Here is a 24,006-nt window from a genome sequence, read left to right as displayed (position 1 = left end):
GCCCACATTGTTTTTAATTAAAGCAAAAGGGGGCAGGGCAAGGTCCAGCTTCCAGGCTGTGGAGACATCGCCCAACAGGCAGTAGGGGATGGTAGGGAGGGCCAAGGGTGGACTCAGGACTTCCTGCCCCTCTGGTGTCCACCTCCTTTTGCTTCCTGAGCCTCAGCCCCAACCCTACCCTTGGTCCTCCTAGGCTGCCTGGGATATAGGAAACCACAGAGCAGGGGCCAGGGCAGTGAGGCAGGAAGCCTGGTGAACCCAACTGCTGGGGTTCAAAAGAGGGGAGCCTCTTGACAGAGGTCATCTGGCAGGGTGGAGGCTGCACTAGGGTGGGGCATCCTGTCCCCAACCTTTTTCCTTGACCCAGACCAATGACCTCTGGAAATGAGGGTGGAGCGGCCCAGCTCCTGGACCAAATCTGGACCTAGAGCTCCCCCCTCAGGCCTGCCACGTCTCCAAGACCCCAGCTCACTCCAGGAGGCTCTGCTGTGAGGGCTGGCTTACCTTCCTGGGCCCCGAAGGAAAATAGAATGAAGAAATAAAGTGGAGTCACCCAGGTCAAACTGCTAAATGACTAAAACACAGTAGGTTGTGGTATGAGGAAGTGACTCTGTTTTTGTTTTACTGGGAACTTAAACTTTTAAACTTTCCAGTCCTGCATCAATGCCTGTATATACATCAAACCTCAGATAAACCTGATTATGTGCCGAAGGACCAAGGAAAAGACATTCATGTGTCCAGACCACCCGACATCCGGTATCCTGAACACCAGTTCTGGAGGGTTACCATCTGGCACCATTCCAGAGGCTAAGAATGCAAGTGTGTAATTCTTCTCAAGAATGTACTTTTACTATAAGAACCCTCAGCTTTTCTTTCTTCTTTGGAACACTCTGGGTATTGACTAACTGTCTTTACAGTTTGCGAGCCCTAAGATTCTTGAATAAATTTTTTTCATTTATTTCTAGCCAAAGCCTCCAAACTGTTTTTGAGTTCATCCAACAGCCCCAAAAGCAATAACAGCCACTTCAATAATAATGAGGATAAGAAAAACAGCAGCTCCCATGTGCTGTGTATTTTTCTCCTGTGATAAGCACTTTGCAGAACATACCTCCCCGAATCCTTAAAATAACCCAGGAGATGGGCATTGCTTCTAGAGGGAGAAGAGAGGCTCAGAGTGTACCTGGGTGCCCTGATAACCGCAGCCATTCTGCTTGAGAGCCCCAGGCCTGCCGACACACCAGAACCTTCATGGATGGGGGCTGTGGCCAATCCTGATGCCCCCCTCTCTTGAGCCTCTCTCCAAGGTCTGGGGGAGATGGCTTCTGCTTTAGGCCTTCCTGCCCCAGGGTGGGTGGGGATCCTGGAAAGTCCTCAGAGACCTTACCTGCCACTCCAGCTCCCAATTTACAGGGACTGGAACCAGGGCCCATGGAGGGGACAGGACTTGCTCAAAACTTCCCACTGGTTCCTGGGCAGAGCCAGGGTGGAAGGCAGGCCTGTGGGCTCTGGTGTCTCTCCCTCCGGGCAGAGAAGGAACCAGAGAGACGGGCTCTGAATAGCGCCCGTGAGACCGCGGCAGGAGGGCCTACACACGACGGCTGCTCCATAAGCACTTGTTTCCAGGACCCGGGCAGCGGGTCTGGAACCAGGAAGTTCCTCGTTCTGCGCAGGCAGAGGTTGGAGTGGTCAGACTAGCCTCGGTGGTGTGGACATGGGTGCCGACCAGTACCTGCATGAACCAACACTCCTTTCCTCAGCAGCTTTGAGTTCCTGGACTGGCCCCAAGTTCCTTCTGAGGAAAGAGGCCCCTTAAGATACCTCCAGGCTGTGAGGCTCACCTGGCTTCTCCCCTGGCCTCAGAAGGAAGTAGGTGGGTCCCCAGGTAGCCTGCTTAGGGGGCAAAGGAGCCAGGATGTGGACAGAGGCTCAAAGAGGAGCTCTCCACCAAGGGGTCCCCCACCAGCACATTCCTCAGAGCTGGGAGAATGTGCCTGTGCCAACTTACCCCCCAGAAACTGAAGGGACTGCAGTGGCAGGGAAGGGGTTCCTCAGCGAGTCCTCAACAGGCTGGAACCGGTCGCCAGACCAGCCAGGAGCCATCTGGAGGAAGTGACTGGTGGACGGCTCCAGCCAGGTCACGAAGACCACAGATACACATTATTTGGGCCCAACTCAGCAGTAAACACCCCGCCAGGAGGGCAGGGCCAGAACAGAGGCACCTCTGTCACTGGGTAGAGGGCGAAGCCAGTATATTCCGGGGGATGAAAGGGGAGGAGGCAACTGCTTGGGAGGGGGTTGAGTTTTGAGTCCCATCAGAACCAGCAGACACTGGGCCATGGAGCCCAAAGATGAGGCTGAGAGCAGAGAGAGCTGATGAGGGTGGGAGGTCTTCATGCCCGCCTGTCACCACCAAGGACGATGGGGCTGGGTGAGCAAGGATGACCCCGCATTTCAAGTGCCAGCCCTGGGGATAGTCACTCTACAGGTGCCATTTCTCTAAATTTGTATAATCCCATGAAATAGGAACAACTTTCTTTCTTTTTTTTAACAGATGAGGAAACCGAGGCCCAGAAAGCACTAATCTGCCAGGGTCCCCCAGCAGGAAGTGGTGTGGCCATAATGAGGCCAGGTCTGACTCGAGGTCTCCCTCTGCCCTCAGCTCCTTCACCAGCCCCTGCCTGCTAGGTTCCATCCCACCCTTCCTTTTCCCTGACACCTGCTTCGAATTCCCCGCCCTGCCAGGCCCACAGTTCTGGTCTGGCTGCCAGCCTGCTCCCTCCCACCACAGGGCTCCCTGCTTCCCCAAGCTCGGGGCTCTCCTCCCTCCTCCCATGCTGGCAGGGCCTTCTGGGGAGGGGGAGGAAGGCAAAACAGCCAGGGCTGCGGGCCAGATGCCAGGCTCTGGCCTCTGTCGAGAAGGTCACCCAGACTTCTGAGCACAACCAGCTACATCATTTGCAGGGTCCAGTACAAAATGAAAATATGCAGTTCCCTGCTAAAAATTTAAAAGTCAGCAAAGCATAAAGCTAAGCAGCGTAGGGCCCTCGGGCCAACTGTGTGGGTCAGACTCCCACAGAGTGGCGGACTCCTGGAGCCGGACTGGGAACCCTAGGGCTCCATCCCAGCTGAGAGCTTGAAGCCTGGGGACTGGTCCTCGGTTAGTCAGTCTCCTGGTCTCCAGAGGAAGGGAGGAGGGAGGGAGGGGTGGTGAAGCCCTGTGGGCTCTTTCAGCCCCTTGGTTCAGGGTCCAGACAGTCAGGCTCAGCTCTTAGACCTGGGACTCCATCCTGGCTCACCTTAGTGGCTTCAGCTCCTCTGGAAAGTGGGCTAACACCAGCCCCCTCCCAGGGTAGTTGCACACCTTTGCTAATGTTTGTTTGCTGGTGGGTTGGCTTTTCCCTTTGGCAGGTGAAGGCACTCAAGCTCAGACACTCAAGCCTCGGGCCTGCCCCCTCCTCCCAGTCTTCCTTTCTTGAAGTGTTAACCAACTCCAGAGTTAATAGAAAATTTAACTGGCAAGGTCCTTGGAATTTGACTGTGGACCAAGGACGTGATGTGGGGTGGGGGATTTTCCTTCCCAGCCTGCATCGTTTCCTCCCAGGCCTGACTCTCCCTCCATTGCTCACTGGGTGAAGGGCAGGAGCCCCATGAAGCCTCTGAGCTGGGGTATGCCCTGGGCCAAGCACAGCCACGGGGCCAGACTCTCTGACCTGGCGGGGAAGGCGGCAGTCTCTTGGGGAAGAAACACTCAGGCAGGTTAAATGGCCAGAAGCCCAGCTGGCCCTGGGTTTGGGGAGGGCCCTCAGGACTTGGCCTGCCGTCAACAAGTTATAGTGTTGCAGCAGAGAGAAGAGCCCGTTCTCACCCTCAGACATGTAACCACACTGGAGACAGCGTTCCAGAAAACACGTTTACCCGTACACTCGAGGCAGCCCCGGCTGTCACAGTTCAACAGCCCCTTTGCCCAGTGAACCCCAAGCTCAGGCTGCCCTGACCAGGCAACCAGCCTGGAAGTGTGGCACCAAAGGTGGGTGGAGGGGGGAGTGTAGAGAAAAAGGACCAGGGCTGGTACAAGGTCAAAGGTCACAAAGCTGGTGAGTGGGGGACCATCAGCCCTGGGGGCAAAGGCCACTGGAGAGACCCCGAGGTGGGATGAACCCCAAAATTAAGATTCAGATTACTCAGGGAATGGAGGTGGGGAGTAGGGGACAAGATCACCACCGGCCCCCTTCTCCCCTTCAAGTCCGGAGGCCTAAGATGGCTCTAAGTGTCCCCAGAGTAGGACAGGAAGGAACCCTAGGTCACCCAGCACGTGGCAGAGGCAGGATCCATAAATTAAATGTTTTTGGTGGAGTGTGAATGGAACGGAGGCCGGGTGAAGGCACCGCGGCAGGCTGGGCAGTGACGCTACTGGGTCCTCCAGGAGGGGTGGGCAAACACGATGGGCTTCTTCTTGGCCCAGCGGGAGAACACAGCCTTCTCGGTGATGAAGCGGTGGGCGCTGCGCGGGGCCCGCTCGTGTGCCAGGTACATCTGACACTCGTCCAGCCGGCCCTTCTCGAAGTAGTGGTAAGGCACTGAGGGGTGGCTCTTCTCCCTGCGGGGCGGTGAACAGGGACAGGGGTGGGCACCGGAACTCCTCTGCTCCCCAGCAGACCCTGCACCTACCTCAGCACCCTCCCCAGGTACTGCGGGACCATGGAGTCCCAAGCCTGGTTCCAGTGGAGGCCAGGACAGGGAGGGGAGGGGCAGTGCAGCCTATGGATCCCAGAGGCCAGTGTTTGAGCCCCAGCTCCACCTCATGCAAGCAGAGACATACCCCGTAAGCCTCAACAACCCATCTGTAAAATGGGAATGGTGACCTCCACCTTCCATGCTGAGTCCGTCGGTCAGAGAAATGAAGACTACACAGTGCCTTGCTGGGGCTGGGCTCGTGGTGAGGGACCCCTCCTGCCCTGTGACACACACCCACCTACCCGCCGACACCACGCACGCAGGTGGTCTGGCCAGGTGCCTCGGCAGAGGGCACACAGGCTCCTGCCATCTCACCCACAGGCTCAACCAACAAGATTCAAAGAGAAGAGAAGGTGAAAACACAGCACCCTTTCTGAACTTGTTACAACAATATTGAAACCTAATGGTATCAAAAGGAAAAACTTAGATGTAAAATGTCACTGACATATAATTGGCCAGATTTTCTAAGTACCTCCGTCAATTACTCTCTCTGTAAATGTTTCCATAACCTTCTAGAGAAGGTGTGATTGTTTTCTCTTTGACACACAAGGAAATGTGGGTTCTAGGAGGTGTCATGACTGGAACCGACAGAGTGGAGACTGGCATCCAGCCTGTCGCGGAGGCTGACCCATGCACACCAGCTCGAGGGCTATCTGTGTCTGTGCCACCCCGCCGGGAACCCACACACCTTGCCCCCCACAGCACCTAGATCAGGGGTCCCCAAACTTTTTACACAGGGGGCCAGTTCACTGTCCCTCAGACCATTGGAGGGCCACCACATACAGTGCTCCTCTCACTGACCACCAATAAAAGAGGTGCCCCTTCCAGAAGTGCGGTGGGTGGCCAGATAAATGGCCTCAGGGGGCCGCATGCGCAGGCCATAGTTTGGGGACACCTGGCCTAGATCCCTGGCGTGAGGCCCCCTTCTCCCCTCCCAGCTGCCCTCCTGCCCAGGGCCTGGCAGGCCTGACCTGCAGTAGCTGTCGCTGACCATTCCATAGACCACGATCTCCTCGCATAGCTCCAGGGCAAGGATCATGGTGAACCAGCCGGTGCTGAGAAAGGAGCCCGACTGCCTCCTGGGGGTGAGGGGAAACACGGTCAGCCGGCCTTCCCCGCGCTGCGCTCAACTCGGAGCACGGGGGTGTGGAGGCCCTGGCCTCAGCTCTTTCCGGGGGCACACTGCTTACCCTCCCAGCAGAAGGCCCTCACCTTGACCCCTACAGAGGGGACCCTGGGGGGAGGCTGTGGACGGGACAGAGCCGACCCAAGGCCAGCAGTGGGCAGGAAGTGGAGGTGGACACCCACCCATGTCTGGTCAACTCACCGCCGATGCAGGGCTTGAGCAAACCTTCGGACAATGGTGGGGGACCCCTGGCTACATCCTCTCTGGAGCTAAGGGACCAGGCCTGGGGAGACCACGGGGGGGGGGGGGGCAGCAGAGCAGAGAGAGGATGAAGGTGGGGAAGGGGCTGGTCTGGAGTCAAGTGGTCTTCAGTTCAAAGCCTGCACTTGCTCTGGGGCATCAGACTGACTCCTGAACTTCTCTGAGGCTCAGTGACCCATCTGTGAAATGGGGATAATTACAGGTGGTGATAGGGAGGGACACTGTCAGCCCAACAGTGCCCCCTGCCCCACCCCCACCCCCGCCACCGCCACACCTTACTCGGAACAAGGGGCTGTGTGGCCACCCCAGGCCGCCACTCCCTCAAGACACCAGCACCAGTTACTCTCCCAGCTGCGGGCCACTCACCTCCACCTCTGCAGAGGCATTATGAGGTGGTTCAGCCGCTCAAACTGAGCACCTCCCAAGCCCTGTGCTGGCCGGGAAGCCGCCACACCCAACGCTAACATTCTCAAAGGAGGAGGCAGCTGGGAGAGAACAGCTGAGAAGACAAGGAAACAAAGGAATAAAGAGAATCAGGGGGGAGGTGACACATTCCACCCAGGCCTGAATGGCAAGAAGGGATCAGTCATGGGAGAGCATGGAGAAGAACACTCCAGGTGGAGGAATGATGTACGGAAAGGCACGCAGATAAGAACCAGTGAGGATGTGGGAGGAAGCCCAGATGGCCAGTATGGCTGGAGCAGGGCAGGCAGGGGCCAGATCATACAAGGCTTGTAGGCCAGAGGAAGGGAGGAGGTGGGAGTTTGGACTCTATTCTCCATGTGTAGGGAAGCTGCTATAGGGTTGAGGGCAGGTGACTGATGGAATGAATTCAGTGGGTGGCCGGAGCTCAGACGGCAGGAGGAGCCGCAAGGGCGGGGGAGGACGGCGGCACCTACGGGAGATTCAAGACCCCTAGTATATGTGGCAGGTGACAGAATGAGGGGCGTTGGGTGGAAAACTGGAGGCTGGCGCTGTGTTTCCTGAGCTGGGGGGTGGGCCTGGGGAAGAGCCAAAGCACAGAAGAGGAGGCTGGGATAAAATGAGGTCCTGAATGCGGAGTGCTTAACCAGCGCCCGGTGCATGAGGAGGGCCGCTCGCTCGCGCTGTCATGGCTCCTTTTATTTTCTAGAGGAGACTTCTGAGACCAACTCAGATCTCAGCGCTTCCCCCACAGAGGGAAGAGCTCCTGACACTGCCCCTGCTGGTCAGTGCTCGCAAGGCTGAGTGCCCCTCACCATCTGGGATCCTGGATCTTTGTGATCATCGGATGAATGACAGTCTCTCTGCTCTGCATGGGAGGGCAGGACCACGTCTGTTTCCACGACTGCTAAGCCCCAGGGAGACCCCAGGAGGCGGGCCCCGCTCACCGGTTCTTGCCGGTCTCGTCTTGGAAGACCTGGTCGCAGTAGGCCATCATGCGCTCTGTGAAGGTGTACAGCTGCAGGCCCGGGTACATCTGGGTGAGCTGCAGCAGCGTGCGGTAGGTGCGGCCCCCGAGCGCACGGTCCATGTTCCTGCCCTGGCCCCACACCACATAGAGCGTGTCGCGGGCCTGCTGGAAATAGTGGGAGTAGTTGCGCAGCAGCAGCGGCACGGTCGTGTGCGAGATCACGCGCAGGGTGCTGCGCCGGCCCACATCCGCCTCGAAGCCCGCGGTGGGGGCCTGGTTCATGCGCAGCACGCACTCAGCACCATCAATCTGGGCACCCAGGCCTGAGCCCAGCATCTGGCCGGAGCTGGACACCACGGCACAGCTGTGGCACGGCCCTCGGACCAGGGGCTGCAGGGTGAAGGAGAGAGAGGAAGGTGTGAGCACCTAACTTCTTCCGCCTGCTTCTCCTCCTAGGAACACCCACTGAACTCACTTGACCCCTGTGTCACCTTAAAGTACTTTTATCAAACCATTTTACAGATGAGAAAACTGAGGCTGGTGAGGTTAAATGATATGCCTAAGGTCGTCCATGTTCAGAACACCAGGCTTCCTCACTAGCCATATTCACAGCTCTTCTCCCTGCTGCCGAGGCCCTAATAAGCCCTTGATCGTGAATTTGTTATTAGGGTTATGTGAGCAAATATTGATAAAGCACTTAGAGGAGTGCCTGGCACAGGCTGGTGTCAGCTATGTGTTTGTTAAGTAAATATGAACCTCACCTCTTCAATATCACTCTGGCCACTCCTGCCTCCGCCTGAGCCTTGCTCATGTGCCCACATTAGTGAGCAAAAGTGGAGTCCCTAGTGCCCACGAGAACGCTGAGAACTTCTGGTTCTGAGCCTAACTCCTGGCTCTGCCCCTTCCTGGCAGTATGGCCTTAGGCAAATCACTTTGCCTCTGTCTCAATTCCCTTTCTGTAAAATAAGGATAAAAATAGCATCTACTTTACCAGGTTGTGAGGATTCAATTAAAAATGCCTGGAGAGTTATGGCACAGAGCTAGGACACAGTGAGTGCCCAACCCCCACCTCACTATCCCCCAAGAGACAGAAGCTGAGCCAATCAGCCCACAAATCTTCACTCAGGGTTGGGGTTTAGGTCTCCCAGAAAAGACTTTTTCCCTACCCCAGGCCTCTGTGACCTTCTGGGGGAAGGCGAGTTTTCATGGGCCTCTACAGGCTATGAAAAATTAATTCCAGTTAATAAAAGACACACTGTCATATCCCACTCAGGGACACTACATATTGAACACAGTGATTTAAGAACTCATAGACCTGACCGATGGTGGTGGTGCACTGAGTGGATAGAGCGTTGACCTGGGATGCTAAGGTCCCAGTTCGAAACCCCAAGATCGCCGGCTTGAGCCCAAGGTCCCTGGCTTGAGCACGGGGTCACTGGCTCAGCTGGAGTCCCCCAGTCAAGGCACGTATGAGAAGCAATCAATGAACAACTAAAGTGCCACAACTATGAATTGATGCTTTTCATCTTTCTCTCTTCCTGTCTCTCTCGCTTTAAAAAAAAAAGAACTCGTGGGACACCCTGGCCAAGCAGCTCAGCTGGTTAGAACACTGAAAGGACATGCCAAGGTTGCAGGTTTGATCCCTGATCAGGGCACATACAAGAGTCAATCAACCTATGTATGCGTAAGTGGAACAAACCGATGTTTCTCTTTCTCTCTCCCCTCTTCTCTCTCTTAATTCAATTAAAAAAAATAAAAAAGAACTTGTAGGACCATTTTCCAAACTCCAGCAATAAATAACAAGACTTCCTTCTTCTGCCCTCAGTCTGAGCCTGTCCTAACAGCTGGATCTGTTTGGATCCAAGGTTACCACCAACCTGAGGTGTTCTGCTTGTCCCATATAAAGTCTTTAAAATATTTAATCTCTGATTTATAAAAACCAGCCCTCTTGACATTCAAGACTTGGATTTCCTGCTTCTCTTAACAAACCCAGATGATCTGGCCACCCTGAGCCCATATCCGCACGAGCTCTGACTGTCTGAAATGAACACTGGTCACCACCATGGAAGAAGGGGCAGGGCTGACGCAGCCCACCCCAGCACTTGTCCCACCTGGCCAAACTGTGGGACACTGAGTTTGTGTGCCCCCTCCACCATTGTTTCTGCATCTTGATCAAATATGAATATAGCACCTGTTCTGAACAGTGTCCATGAATCACCCAGTTGAAACCTCACAGCAACCCTACAGAGAAAGAAACTACAACGACCGTCATCTACAGATACGGAGGCAACTGAGACTCAGAGGGACAAAGACCCAAGATAGGTCTCCTCAAGCCAGAGTCCCTGAGCACACCTCCCTCTGACCAACACTCAGACAGCCATCCAACTCCGAACTCAGAGCCCTGCGCTGGGTGTCAATGCAGGGTGCCTTTCAGGAACCTATCATGTGGGGCCACTGAAATCAGGGTGAGGAGTATAAAATGCTCCGAACCTCACCCGGCTGAGCTGGCATGGGGAGGTGGGTGCCAGTCAGGCAGGGGCACAGCTACCTCGGCACCATGGGCTCCAGCGTCCCTATCTCCCCATGAGAGGGAGAGCTGTGGGCCGACAGGACTTTTATTTGTGTCATCTCTATCCCTGCAATAAGCACAAGGCAAAACACAGTCAAGGCACCAAAGACACATTTGTGGAATGAATGAATTGTGTGCTGCCAGTTAAATCTAAAGGTGCACACAGTGTACCTATCACCAGGACGTCATGGCTTCCCTCTCCCCCCTGGAATGGGAGCTCCAGGTGGCCAGCCACACCCCAGCACTCAGCTAACAATAGCCAGGAAGTATTTGCTGAATTAAAAAACCCAGCCTGCCTGACCAGGCGTGGCGCAGTAGATAGAGCGTTGGACTGGGACCTGGAGGACCCAGGTTCGAGACCCTGAGGTCGCCAGCTTGAGCGCAGGCTCACCTGGTTTGAACAAGGCTCACCAGCTTGAGCCCAATGTCACTGGCTCAAGCAAAGGGTCACTCAGTCTGCTTTAGCCCCCTGGTCAAGGCACATATGAGAAAGCAATCAATGAATAACTAGATGCTGCAACGAAGAATTGATGCTTCTCATCTCTCTTCCTTCCTGTCTTGTCCCTATCTGTCCCTCTCTCTGACTCTGTCTCTGTCACACAAAAAAACTCCAAAAAAAAAAAAACTCCAAAAAAACAAACAAACAAACAAAAAAAACCCAGCCTGTCCTGTGTGGGTGCGGTGGATAAAGTGTAACCCCGGAACACTGAGGTCGTGGGTTCATAACCCTGGGCTTGCCCCATCAAGGCACATATGAGAGTTGATGCTTCCTGCTCCTACCCCCTTCTCTCTTTCTCATACACATGCTCTCTCTCTCTCTCTCTCTAATAAATAAAGTCTTAAAAAATTTTAAATTTTAAATATAAAAAAGGATAAACATTAAAGCGTTGGACTGGGAAACAGAGGACCCAGGCAGGCTCATCTGGCTTGAGCAAGGCTCACCAGCTTGTGCCCAAGGTTGCTGGCTTGAGCAAGGGGTCACTCAGTCTGCTGTAGCCTGCCCCCACCCCGGTCAAGACACATACGAGAAAGCAATCAATGAACAACTAAGGTGCGACAACAAAGAATTAATGCTTCTCATCTCTCTCCCTTCCTGTCTGTCCTTGTCTGTCCTTCTCTCTGTCTCTGTCACAAAAACAAAACAAAACAAAAAACATTTCCTCTAAGAACCTGGGGCTCAAAGAGGTAAGGTGACTCATCAACATCACACGGCTGGGGAGCAAAGGAGCCCAGCCTAGATCCAGGCTGACCTGGCAGAAGCCCAGTTCTCACTACACCCCCAGAGATTGGGGGGAGCACCCCGGCATCCTTGGCCTGCCCCCGACATGCTGCCTGGCCGACTCACCTTCCCATCTGGCACTCTGCTGTAGCCACTGAAGTGCAGGGGCCCTGGCACAGTGGTCCTGAAGTTGGTGGCGAGGCGGGGGCCTCGGCAGGAGGCCAGGCAGAAGGGCAGGCCAGCCCAGCAGCACAGCAGGATGTAGGCAGCGGAGAAGCCCACAGAGCACAGAATGATGAGCAGGAGCCGACCCTGGGGAGACAGCAGTGAGCTAGGGCTGTAGGTCCCTGTGACTCCTAGAAGGGTCTACAGGGTGACTAATTATCACTGAACCCAGTGACACTAATTATCACTGAACCCTACCTAGCCTTATGGGTCCAAATTCCAGCACAGTATCTCCTAGAGTATCAGCAGAGTCTAAAGTCTCCATTAACCAGGCCTTCCTCTGAGCTGCAAGGCTCAGGGTACAAGTGGCCCTAAAGATAAGCCCTATAATACAGCAAGAAAACAGAAGGTGATATCTCAAATCCAGGCTGCAGAGCCCATGTTCTTAACCAGAAGCCTAGGTGTACTGTGCGGCCTTGGGTAAGACTCTCCACCTCTCTGGGCCTCTTTCCTGCTCTACAAAATACGGGCCGATAACACCCACAGTGGGAACTTACAGTGGGGAAAGTGCTCTGTATACTGTAAAGTACTGTCATGAAGACAGGAGAATGCCCATCATCATGGCAACTAGCCCCCTTCAGACCCTGGTCTGGGGTGGCCAGGATGACCATCCCCCATTGCCTCCCACAGCTGACTCAGTGGCAGTCTGCCAAGCTGATGATCATGAGCTGGGTCAGCAGTCTAGATGAATAAGGAGGTCAAGAAGGGGCTGTGAAGGAAGTGCCATTCAAGAAATGGTTTCAATGATTGAAAGCGGCTGTCCAGGGCTCTGCCTCCAGAAACCATGTAGCAAAGGCCATCTGAACCAAGACACCCTACGGGAGAGCTGGCCCTGCTGGCAGACATTGTGAATGCCCCGACCAAGTCTTCAAGGAGGGGCTGCCATCGTGTGCTGGGCTCCCCTAGCCAACACCTGTGCCTCTCTGAGCTCTAATTCTCACCAAGCCTGCCAAGGCACAGGTCCCTCAGCCATCCATCAGAAACCACCTAGCATCTGACAGGTTTTCTTTGAAAACTAGAGGTAGAAAAGTAGTCCCCACCATCCCCCCAAGTCATATCCTTTCTGCACACAAAACAGTACCAGCTTCTAAAAATAAAACTCTTTGTGGCCAGCTAGGGGGTGGGGTGAGGAATGTTCAGCCCCTGAGGACTTGGGCTCTGCCTGGCACCTGGTACCCTGGTACAAGGGACTCAGAGATCTCCATTCAGGCAGTGGTAGCTGACTCTCCAAACATCCAGGGATCTCTCCAACCAGGGGCACCTGAATCAAGTCAGCAGCTGCTAAACTGAACTGTGCACACCACAGCCACTCTCGGGTAGGTGCCTCACTTGGTGACCACTGGGATGCTAACAGGAGGCAGTACTATTATGTCCGTTTTACAGGGCAGAGGAGCAAGGCACCACCTGTCCGGGGCTACACAGCCTGCCAGATCAGAGCTGGACCTGGAGGCCAGGCTGCCTTTCTTCTCAGCTCAGGAACAGTGGGGTCAGAAGTGACAGTCAGTCCCGGGTTGGGGGAGGCTACTGAGGCCTCTATGCTGGAAGCCACCTCCAAGACCCCTGGCAGCTTTCTTTTTTCCACTTACCTGAGCCTTCATGCTGTGGCTGCAGCTCAGCAGCAGGGGGGCTGCTGTCTCCAGGACCGGGAAGGGGTGGGAGTCTGGCACCTGTCAAGACCCAGGAACTCAGAGCTGGGTCCTAGGCCTCACAGGACACTGCCCAGGGAAACTGAGGCAGAGCAGGCTCCAGGCCGGGGTCCAGGCAAATGGCTTCTGAAAACCCAAGTCCCCAAACACCAGGCAGCACTGTCCCGGTCCTTAAGGAGCTGGAATCGTTGACCTTTGGGAACCCTACCGCCAACCCAAATCCCATTGTGCAGATGAGAAAAGAGAGGCGGGGAGCGGGTAACTCTGGGCTCAAGGTCAGCAACCGAGCCTGGGTCACAGAACCGGGAGCCAGGAGCTCCGACTCCCACCCACCTTCCCACCTCACTACCCACAGGCCACAGAGAGGCCTGGGGGGAGACAGGAGAATTTCCGCCCCTTTCCCGGTTCCCACCGCCCCTTCCCGCAGCCGGGAGCTAACCGGGCGGGCAGGTTGGGGCGCGCCGACTGGTCCCGATCCGCAGCTGGGAGCTCCATGGCCCGCGGGCCGAATGAGCCGAGCTGGATGCCGGAGCCCCAGGGCACAGGCGGCGCCGCTGCCGCAGCTTTCACAAGCGGGAAGCCGAAAGTGCGCTGCCGGCGGCGGGGGCGGGGCCTGCGAACTCCGGCCGGAGACTGGGCGGGGCGGGGCCTGAGCGGCGAGCGCGGCCTGCGCGCCTGGGGAGGGATGTGCGAGGCAGTCGGCCGGGCCTGCGGCGGGGGCGGGGCCTGCGGGTGAGGGCGGGGCCTTCGGGCCGGAGGCGGGCCTCAACGCCGGGGGGGTGGAGCCTGAGCTCAGCATCCTCCTCCTTCTTTTCCGTTCTCGCTCTTTTGTCTCAACTCCTGCGAAGGCTAGAGGTGGGTGGCCCATAGAGGAAGAAAGACCTAGAGGGTATCAGAACCGCTGAACAATGTCTGCCCGGCCCTCGGACTTGCGTTTCTCCATTTCTGAAATCGGAAGTCGGGTAGGAAAATGAACAGGGGCTTGGAGGCAGGCAGCCCTGAGTTTTCAAGTTGCTAGGCTTGTCAGATTTACCAAGTGAAATACAGGACACTCAGTTTCTTTGGAAAACAACGAATAATTTAAAATCTGAAATTCCAATGGAACTGAGCGTCCTACATTTTCTGCGGCAACCCTACTTGGCCTGTCTCTGATGGTGTGACCTTCACCTGAGCCTCAGTTCTCTGCGAAGTGGGGATAATAACAGCACCTCCCTCCTAGTGAGACAGTGCAGGGGCAGCTTGTGGCTCAGTCAGGATTCAAACCCTGGGCAGTCTCACTCCAGAGCCAGGGCTCTGACCCCCCACTTTAATTTAACAAAGGTCCCCTTCCCTTAATGTCCTCCAAATCCAAGACAACTCAGTCTAGGGCCCCTGCAGATGCTGACCCATTTCCCATCTGAAGGCTCAGATGGGGTCCCTTGGGGATTTCAAACTCAAGTGACTTTAGGGGTCAGGGCAGATATGGGACCCTAGGGAGGGGTGGACCTGTTGTGACATGGAGAGCATACTTTCCATTTGAAGTGTTTTCTTTTACAAAATACTTCATAGCCCAGAATGCTCATCTTACCACACCTACCATACTCACCACCCTCTGCCTGAGAACCAGCCTGTGCTCCTGCTCTGGCTCTATTTCAAACTCCAGGTTCCTGTATATCAGAGGCCCTGGTGTGGAAACAACCTCAGGGGATTCACGTTGGGCATCAACACCCAGCTCAGTAACTCCACGGCTCCCCTGCTTCCCATGCAAAGCCACGTACCCCAGGCTGGTGCTCCAGGCCTTCGTGCCTCTCTCTCCCCATCCTGCTGAAGCGGCCCGGCCCCCAAGCCTCCTTTGAGCACAAGCCCTCCTTGTCTCCCCAGTCCTACTCTGGGCATGCCTCAAGGGTAGTGGTCCAAGTTCAGTCTGTCTCTATGGCCCCTCGTTCACACAAGGCTAGGTACACAATGGGTCCCCAAAGCCAGAGCCTTTCAGTCTCCTCTGGGTCCTCATCTGTCAAGTTTCTTTTTTCTAGACCCAACCCCTAGGGCAGGGGTCAGGAACCTTTTTGGCTGAGAGAGTCATGAATGCCACATATTTTAAAATGTAATTCTGTGAGAGCCATACAATATGTTTAACACTAAATACAAGTAAATGTGTGCATTTTATGTAAGACCAACACTTTTAAAATACAATAAGTCTCTGAATTTTTTTTTTTTTTGTATTTTTCTGAAGTTGGAAACGGGGAGGCAGTCAGACTCCCGCATGTGCCCCGACGGGATCCACCCGGCATGCCCATCAGGGGGCGATGCTCCGCCCATCTGGGCCATTGCTCTGTCGCAGCCAGAGCCATTCTGGCGCCTGAGGCAGAGGCCATAGAGCCATCTTCAGCCAACTTTGCTCCAAAGGAGTCTTGGCTGCAGGAGGGGAAGAGAAAGACAGAGAGGAAGGAGAGAGGAAGGAGAGAGGAAGGTGTGGAGAAGCAGATGGGCGCTTCTCCTGTGTGCCCTGGCCGGGAATCGAACCTGGGACTCCTGCACGCCAGGCCGACACTCTACCACTGAGCCAACCGGCCAGGGCCATTCTTTAGATGTGAGAAAGACCGCTCACATGCATACGTATTGCCAAACATTGTCAGTACAGCAATACTCACATGCTGCAGTGTGTGGTATATGACAGGAAGCGCATTCCAAGTTTTGACAATCAGCTGGTCCGCAGGTTAAAGTTTTTTCATTTCTCCCTACTTGTGTTTGCTCGCCAACTCTGCTTGCTGTCGTGCAAGTCTTTCCAAATCTTCATTCAGTGACTTGAACTTATTCACCCACATGTCTGAGGCCTTCAGGTCAGCAGCTTGTAGCTTAAAATCTCTGATGGAGACACCAGCGATGTAACTCAGGTCAGCACTGTCCACTGCACACTCACGTGGATGGGTGATGAACTTAAAAAGACGAGTGTGCTCCTGAAATTCTCCAAAGCCTGCTTTGAATGACTGCAGGAGATTAGATGTGAAGCCCGCTAGCTGCTGGAGATCAAGATGTTGAGCAGGGTCACTTGCTGTACATGCATCTTTAAACTCTCCCAGTTTTTCAAATTGTAGTAAACGACCTGTTTCAATGTTGGTGATGAAGAGTTCCAGCTTGTTGTCAAATGCAAACACTGCTTGTTGAAGGGATAAGACTGTCTTTCCAACGCCTTGCATTTCACACTGAGCTAGTTCAGATGTTCAGTCATGTCCACGAGATAGTAGAACTTCAGGAGCCACTCAGTGATGCTTACTCAGGATGCTCGACGTTTTTCATTTCAAGAAAAGTCCAGATTTCGCTCAGACAAGCCGGAAACAGCTGAGCACCTTCCCTCTTGACAACCAACGCATATCGCTGTGCAGAAGCAGACCAGGATAATTATTCCCAACTTCATCCAGCACTGTTTTAAACTGGTGATCATTTAAAGCTCGGGCAACAATAAAGTTGACCACCCGAATGACCAGCGACATCACCTCACCAAGCTGCTCGCCACACATCTGAGCACAAAACGCCTCCTGATGTAGGATGCAGTGAAAACTTAGGATGGGTCTCTTTTCATGTTCACGAAGAAGCGCTACGAATCCTGTTTTTCCCCACCATGCACAGAGCACCATCAGTACACATGGAAATAAGTTTATCCATCGGTAGATTTTTTTCTTTAGCGAACTCAGTGAAAGACTTGAATAAATCCTCCCTCTTGTTGTCTCTTTCATAGGCAAAACAGCAAGACTTTCCTCATGTAGTGTGTCACTGACAGCATACCTTGCAATCACGCTGAACTGGGATAAATGGCTTACGTTTGTTGACTCATCCAAAGCGAGAGAAAAGAATGGTGCTGCATTTATGTCCTTCACTTGTGTTGCTCAATTTGATTTGCCATCATGACGGTACGATCGTGAACAGTTCTTGCCGACAGAGGCATGTCTTTTATTTGTTTGATTATCTTGTCTTTATCAGAAAAGTCGTCAAAAAGTTCATTGGGTCTGACCAGGCGGTGGCGCAGTGGATAGAGTGTCAGACTGGGATGCAGAAGACCCTGGTTCAAGACCTCGAGGTTGCCAGCTTGAGCACAGGCTCATCTGGTTTGAGCAAAAAAAGAAGGTCACCAGCTTGGACCCAAGGTCGTTGGCTTGAGTAAGAGCAAGGGGTTATTTGGTCAGCTGAAGGCCCGATGGTCAAGGCACATGTGAGAAAGCAATCAATGAACAACTAAGGTGTCGCAATGAAAAACTGATGATTGATGCTTCTAATCTCTCTCCATTCCTGTCTGTCTGTCCCTATCTATCCCTCTCTCTGACTCTCTCTCTGTTTCTGTAAAAAAAAAAAAAAAGTTCATTGGCAACATCAAGCATGAATGTTTTGGCATACTCCCCATATATGAATGGCTTTCTGTTTCTCACAATTGCTAAAGCACCAGCAAAGCTAGCCGAATTCCAGTCACCTTGTTGGGTCCAAACATGGAGTTGCTGCTGACTAGCTTGCACTCTGCACAGTAGCTCTTTTTTTTCTCTCTCTTTTAGCATTTTATTTATTTTTTTTAAAGATTTTATTTATTCTTTTTTTTTTTTTTTTTTTTTCATTTTTCTGAAGCTGGAAACAGGGAGAGACAGTCAGACAGACTCCCGCATGCGCCCGACCGGGATCCACCCGGCACGCCCACCAGGGACGAAGCTCTGCCCACCAGGGGGCGATGCTCTGCCCATCCTGGGCGTCGCCATGTTGCGACCAGAGCCACTCTAGCGCCTGAGGCAGAGGCCACAGAGCCATCCCTAGCGCCCGGGCCATTTTTGCTCCAATGGAGCCTTGGCTGCGGGAGGGGAAGAGAGAGACAGAGAGGAAAGCGCGGCAGAGGGGTGGAGAAGCAAATGGGCGCTTCTCCTGTGTGCCCTGGCCAGGAATCAAACCCGGGTCCTCAGCATGCTAGGCCGACGCTCTACTGCTGAGCCAACCGGCCAGGGCTATTTATTCATTTTTATTGGAGAGAGAGAGAGAGTAAAGAGAGAGAGAGAGAACAGGGGGAGGATCAGGAAGCATCAACTCCCATATGTGCCTTGATCAGGCAAGCCCGGGCTTTTGAACTGGCAACCTCAGCCTTCCAGGTCGACGCTTTAGCCACTGTGCCACCACAGGTCAGGCTGCACAGTAGCTCTTGACATGCTTTCTTCCTGCTGTCCCCCGCTGGATATTTTGATGCAAATGTAGTATGGCATGTGTCAAAGTGCTGCTTTATATTTGACCATTTCATCGATGCAATTTTATCATTGCATATTAGACACACTGCAGAACCTGCTCTCTCCACAAAGGCAAATTCCTCTGTCTATTCCTCATCTTTTTTTCTTTTAGCCATCTTCTTTGTCAAAAGGGTTTCTGCAATTAGCTAGCTGACTACTTGATTAAAAGGAGGGAAGTTTACTTCCTGATCTCACAATGACTCGTGTACGTTATGCATTATCCAATAAAAATTTGGTGTTGTCCCGGAGGACAGCTGTGATTGGCTCCAGCCACCCGCAACCATGAACATGAGTGGTAGGAAATGAATGAATTGTAATACATGAGAATGTTTTATATTTTTAACATTATTATTATTTTTATTAAAGATTTGTCTGCGAGCCAGATGCAGCCATCAAAAGAGCCACATCTGGCTTTCAAGTCATAGGTTCCCAACCCCTGCCCTAGGGGATAATGGGTGAGAAGTTCCTTCTGAATTCATTCATCACCCACAGTGGCTGGCGAGGTGATGATTCCTTGTCCGTGGAGGCAACTCCCTCTTTGCTAGGGCCACACAGAGACAAATGGGGCCCAAATGGCCTGGGCTCCCAGAGCAGATGAGGATCACACATCTGCGGACTGATACCAGGAAGTCCTGCAGTTTCAGATGAAACTCTTCCATTTAGTTTTGGCAAAAGTACACTCTTCTTACCCTGACCAAGGCCCTGCACAGTTTGAACTTCTGCCTCCCACTTAATCACTGTCCAGCCACCCTGGCCACCCTTCTGAAGGCAGGAACCGCTGGCTGAACGAAAAACACAAGGCTAGTGTGTTCCAAAAGAAAAAATTTATTTAAAAAATGCCTGGGTGCAAGCGGGCCGAGACCAGCAAAGGGTGTCAGCTCCCGAGCTGTGGGAGAGAGCGTTAGATATAGGGTATAGGGGCGGATGAGCATATCTTGACTTATGGCCTTGGTCACTGACTTGATGAGTAGGAGGTGGGGGGTTCAGCTGCAGAAACACCTCCTTTGCAAGTTCTTCTGATGTAGCACAGATCTAATCAGTGTGGTTCTATCTGGTGTCCTTGGTAGATCTTCAACACAGCAGGGGGTCAGGTATTTACCTGGAACAGCCAGGTCCTGGCGCCTCTGGGAATTATCTATGAAATTTCTCTTACAGACTCTCTGTTTTCTTTAGGATACAAAGTAAAGTTTTAAGATTGGTGAACTAAGTTTCTAATTAATTTACAGGATTTAACTTTTCACTGTAAATCCTGTAGCTAGGCTTTTATAAACAATTTTTGTGATTTAAACTCCCTTAATTATCAGGTTCCTCCCCAATGTAAGCTTTTCCTAACATTCCTGCAAAGGTAAACTTTTTGCTACATTTCAAAGTAAAGGCCAGGAAGCCATTAAGAAAGAGAATAGCAAGCAAATTAGCTATCACCTTATAGTGGGGGATGAGAATGTTCTGTTTTGAGCCCTTCCTCCTTCTTTGGGCCTGCATTGTTCTCGGGTTGGCATTTTATCTATCACCTTCCAACCCCCAATCCCTATCCCTGAACACTGAGTTCATTTCTACCTCAGGGACTTTGCACTTGCTATATCCTCTACCTGGACTTCTCTATGTACATAGCCAGCTCCTTCTTGTCATTCAGCTCAAAGGCCACCTCCTTGCCAACCCACTGAACCCCCATCCCTCCTGTCCCACCTTAGCTTTTTCAAGTACTTATCACACTCTGAAATCATCCTGTGTATTAACTGGTTTTCTTGTTGTAAAGCCAGTGGCCAGGGCCAGGGCCACCATCACAGCAGCCCGGCCCATGCAGGTTCGCATTGGATTCGGACAGTCGGTAAAGAAACAACGGAGCCACAGGCCCTGGCCAGTTGGCTCAGCGGTAGAGCGTCGGCCTGGCGTGCGGGGGACCCGGGTTCGATTCCCAGCCAGGGCACATAGGAGAAGCGCCCATTTGCTCCCCCCCCCCCTTCCTCTCTGTCTCTCTCTTCCCCTCCTGCAGCCAAGGCTCCATTGGAGCAAGGATGGCCCGGGCGCTGGGGATGGCTACTTGGCCTCTGCCCCAGGTGCTAGAGTGGCTCTGGTCCCGGCAGAGCGACGCTCCCCAGAGGGGCAGAGCATTGCCCCCTGGTGGGCAGAGCATCGCCCCTGGTGGGCGTGCCGGGTGGATCCTGGTCGGGCACATGCGGGAGTCTGTCTGAATGTCTCTCCCCATTTCCAGCTTCAGAGGAATACAAAGGAAAGAGAAAAAAAAAAAAAGAAACAACGGAGCCACAAACTGGTGGGCCATAGTCTTTAATCCTAGCTTGCACCCGGCGGGCAAGTAAAAATACACACTGGGCTCCAAAACCCACTCACATTCAGTGCTCACAAAGCCACTGACTTATCCGAGTTTCCTAGAATCAAAGGTTTGTAGCTCATCAGCCTTATTCTCCTCAGTTCCGCATCTCCTTCCTTATCCCAGATACAAACTCTGTACAAACTGGCATCTCACTCAGCACTCCGCCATCTTGGCTGCTTCTCCTGGCCTACTCCACGTGGCCTCCTTCTGCTCTGCTCTCTCCTCTAATCATCCCAGGAACCAAGAGGGCAAGCTCCCGCTCCGTCCCCATTTTATAGTGTAGCTTCCAAACCTTTAATTCAATATACAAAATAGGGAAGTCTCTAATACAAAGACACTTCTGAGGCATGATTGGATTGTACCGCCCCACATCAAAAAGGGTAGGAAAGACTTAATCCCAAAACCAAGCCCCAGGCTACAAGGATTCTGCCTGCCTTTAGCCCACCCCAACACACATTAATATCACCTGGGCGATGGCCTCCTCGTGTTATCTTTAACAAAGTGAGCATAATACATTTTATCTGCCTGACCTGTGGTGGCGCAGTGGATAAAGCATCTACTTGGAAATGCTGAGGTCGCCAGTTCAAAACCCTGGGCTTGCCTGGTCAAGGCACATATGGGAGTTGATGCTTCCAGCTCCTCCCCCCTTCTCTCTCTCTGTCTCTCCCTCTCCTCTCTAAAATGAATAAATTAAAAAAAAATACATTTTATCTGCCCAACAGATAAAACAGATGTTTATAGTATACCCATCTATTAGATTCTAAGTTCCATGTGGGAAGCTTGGCCAATCATGTCCTCAGGACATTACTAGCACCTGCACAGTGCCCAGCACCTACCATGTCTGTTGAATGAGCAACTCAGGAGAGCCAGGAGTCCTGGGCCTCCTGAGAGATCTTGGACAAGTCATTTCCCTGTCCAGCCTCTGTCTATTGCCAGAAACCCAAAGGGAGTGAGGGGCTAAGCCATTCTTATCATGGAGTGCAGGACTCTGGGTGTCAGGAGCCAATCAACGGCTGCTGGCTGACAAGGTCACAGCAGGAGAAGACCCACAACTGCTGGCTGACAGGTCACAGCAGAAGAAGATCAAAAACTGCTGATTAGCCTGACCTGTGGTGGCGCAGTGGATAAAGTGTCTACCTGGAATGCTGAGGTCGCCGGTTGGAAACCCTGGGCCTGCCTGGTCAAGGCACATATGGGAGTTGATGCTTTCTGCTCCTCCCCTCTTTCTCTCTCTCTCTCTCTCTCTCTCTCTCTCTCTCTCCAATAAAAATGAATAAATAAAATCTAAAAAAACCCAAAAAACTGCTGATTGACAAAGTCACAGCAGAGAAGACCAATGGCTGCTGGTTGACAAAGTCACCGCAGAGAAGACCAATGGCTGCGGGGTGACAAAGTCACCGCAAAGGAAAGGCACAATGATACTTCCCCCTTTGACCTTTTGAATTAATCTGGCCTTATATCCCCCCTTTTCTGGGTGTGTGCTATTATTTATGGCACAGGGATAATAGTAACGTGCTTTCCCTGTAGATTCATAGTAATTTCTTTGGAAATGAGACAGAAGGTGTAAGTTCCACAGAAAAGCCTGTAAACTCCTTGAACTGGGCTCATAAACATAAGAGGCTGGCTATGATATCCCTCGTAAAGGATTAAGTTTGTAGGAGAATTTCTTCTTATTAATCATGTTAGAAAGAATAAAGTTAGAGCTTAACTAGTGTATGAATATAGTAATAAATAATATTTGACTAGACAATAGAATCTTAGGTAAGGTGTAGTAGAGTGGCCTGTTGTGTAGCCTTGGATAGGAGCACAGCCGGCAAGTAAAGAATGTTTTGTTAAAAGACTTGTTTTGTGACTGAAGGCAGTTGCTGGGCTTTTCTCAGTAAAACATTCTCATGAGATTTTTGTATTTTCCAAGAATAAGGATAGGAATGTGGTGGGATCCATAGCAGCAATAGCAATTAATGCCTTCTGATATTGTGTTGCTACTAAGCTATCTTGCAGGTGCACTCTATGTATCTTTAAGCAAAAGTTACTCTTGATGCTATGCCAGTTTCTTAATAAGCAAGCCTTTTGAAGTCTTGTGAGAAAAATTAGAACACTGCATAAACTCAGGGTCATTTGCCTGAGCAAGCGGTGGTCCTTTGCTAGTCCTTGATGATTTCGTCTGCTAATCTCTCTCTGCGCCCTTGACTCTCAACAACAGTAGAGTTATTAATTAGTACTAATCTTTTAGAAGTTTGTACCAATATTGTTATTGCTATTCAAGTTATTGTATAACTGTACTTTGAATAACTTACCACCTGATTTGTAGCTTATAGATATGAATTAACTGTTATCTGGAAATATGTAACCATAGTGAAACAAAATACCATGTGATTGTAACTTAGTGTGTGTGCATAAAAAGAAAGCTAGACCAGCATTTGGCAGAGATGCCTGGCAGTAAATGCTAACTAGAGAATAAAGAGAAAGAATTCGGCTCTCTCACTCGATTTCGCCGACGCCGTCTCTTCCTGTGGGACCCCTGGATTCCCCCCGGGGCTGGACCGGCATCTGGGGGCTGACGCAGTCCCGTGGATCCAGACCCTAGGGAAGTGTGGAGCCAAACCCTGGCATTCTGCTGTGCTTCCCCCCCACCACTGGGTTTCCACAACCCACCTACTTCCCAGGAAGATGACAAGCTGAACACATCCGATGTCTCAACTTCCTGCTGAGTCAGAACAAGAAATTCTCCGTGGCTTGTGTTAGCTCAGAGGGTCTGTCACCCAAAGTCAACCAAGTATCTAGGGGTAATATCAATTGCATACATAGATCTCTATCTACATCTGTATCTGTATCTCTAGGAACCCTAACTCCAGTCTGCAGCATAAGTTTCCCTTCCCTCTCCCTTCCCCATCAGCCATTTTTTTTTTTTTTTTTAGTCTTATCTTTCTTTTTTTTTTTTTTTTAATTTATTTATTTATTCATTTTTAGAGAGGAGAGGGAGAGACAGAGAGAGAGAGAGAGAGAGAGAGAAGGGGGGAGGAGCTGGAAGCATCAACTCCCATATGTGCCTTGACAAGGAAAGCCCAGGGTTTCGAACCGGCGACCTCAGCATTTCCAGGTCGATGCTTTATCCACTGCGCCACCACAGGTCAGGCCCCATCAGCCATTTTTGTTCCTTTCTCTGAAGACCAATGCAATGGCAGTGTTTGGTATAGCTGAGTGGCTTTCCCGAGGTCCAGAGTCATCCAGTCCTGAGGGAAGGCTCTTGGCCCACCCAGCCCCCCACTA

General features: G+C 52.3%; 1 protein-coding gene across 1 annotated transcript; it reads right to left on the bottom strand.

Moving 5' to 3' along the window:
- Positions 1-3,896: 3,896 nt before the first annotated feature.
- ST6GALNAC4 (ST6 N-acetylgalactosaminide alpha-2,6-sialyltransferase 4) lies at positions 3,897-13,824 on the bottom strand. The gene is made up of 6 exons (XM_066256115.1): positions 13,613-13,824; positions 13,114-13,194; positions 11,429-11,614; positions 7,492-7,904; positions 5,706-5,813; positions 3,897-4,597 (listed from the first exon to the last, which is right to left on the bottom strand). The coding sequence occupies exons 2-6, from the start codon at positions 13,123-13,125 to the stop codon at positions 4,408-4,410; spliced, it is 909 nt and encodes a 302-aa protein (XP_066112212.1). The 5' UTR covers positions 13,126-13,194; positions 13,613-13,824; the 3' UTR covers positions 3,897-4,407.
- Between the last annotated feature and the right edge of the window lie 10,182 nt (positions 13,825-24,006).

This window comes from Saccopteryx bilineata, chromosome 2 (assembly GCF_036850765.1).
Source record: "Saccopteryx bilineata isolate mSacBil1 chromosome 2, mSacBil1_pri_phased_curated, whole genome shotgun sequence".
In the NCBI taxonomy this organism is placed as follows: Eukaryota; Metazoa; Chordata; class Mammalia; order Chiroptera; family Emballonuridae; genus Saccopteryx; species Saccopteryx bilineata.
The sequence above is the reverse complement of the archived record's forward strand: the minus strand, read 5'-3'. Positions and strand labels throughout refer to the sequence as shown.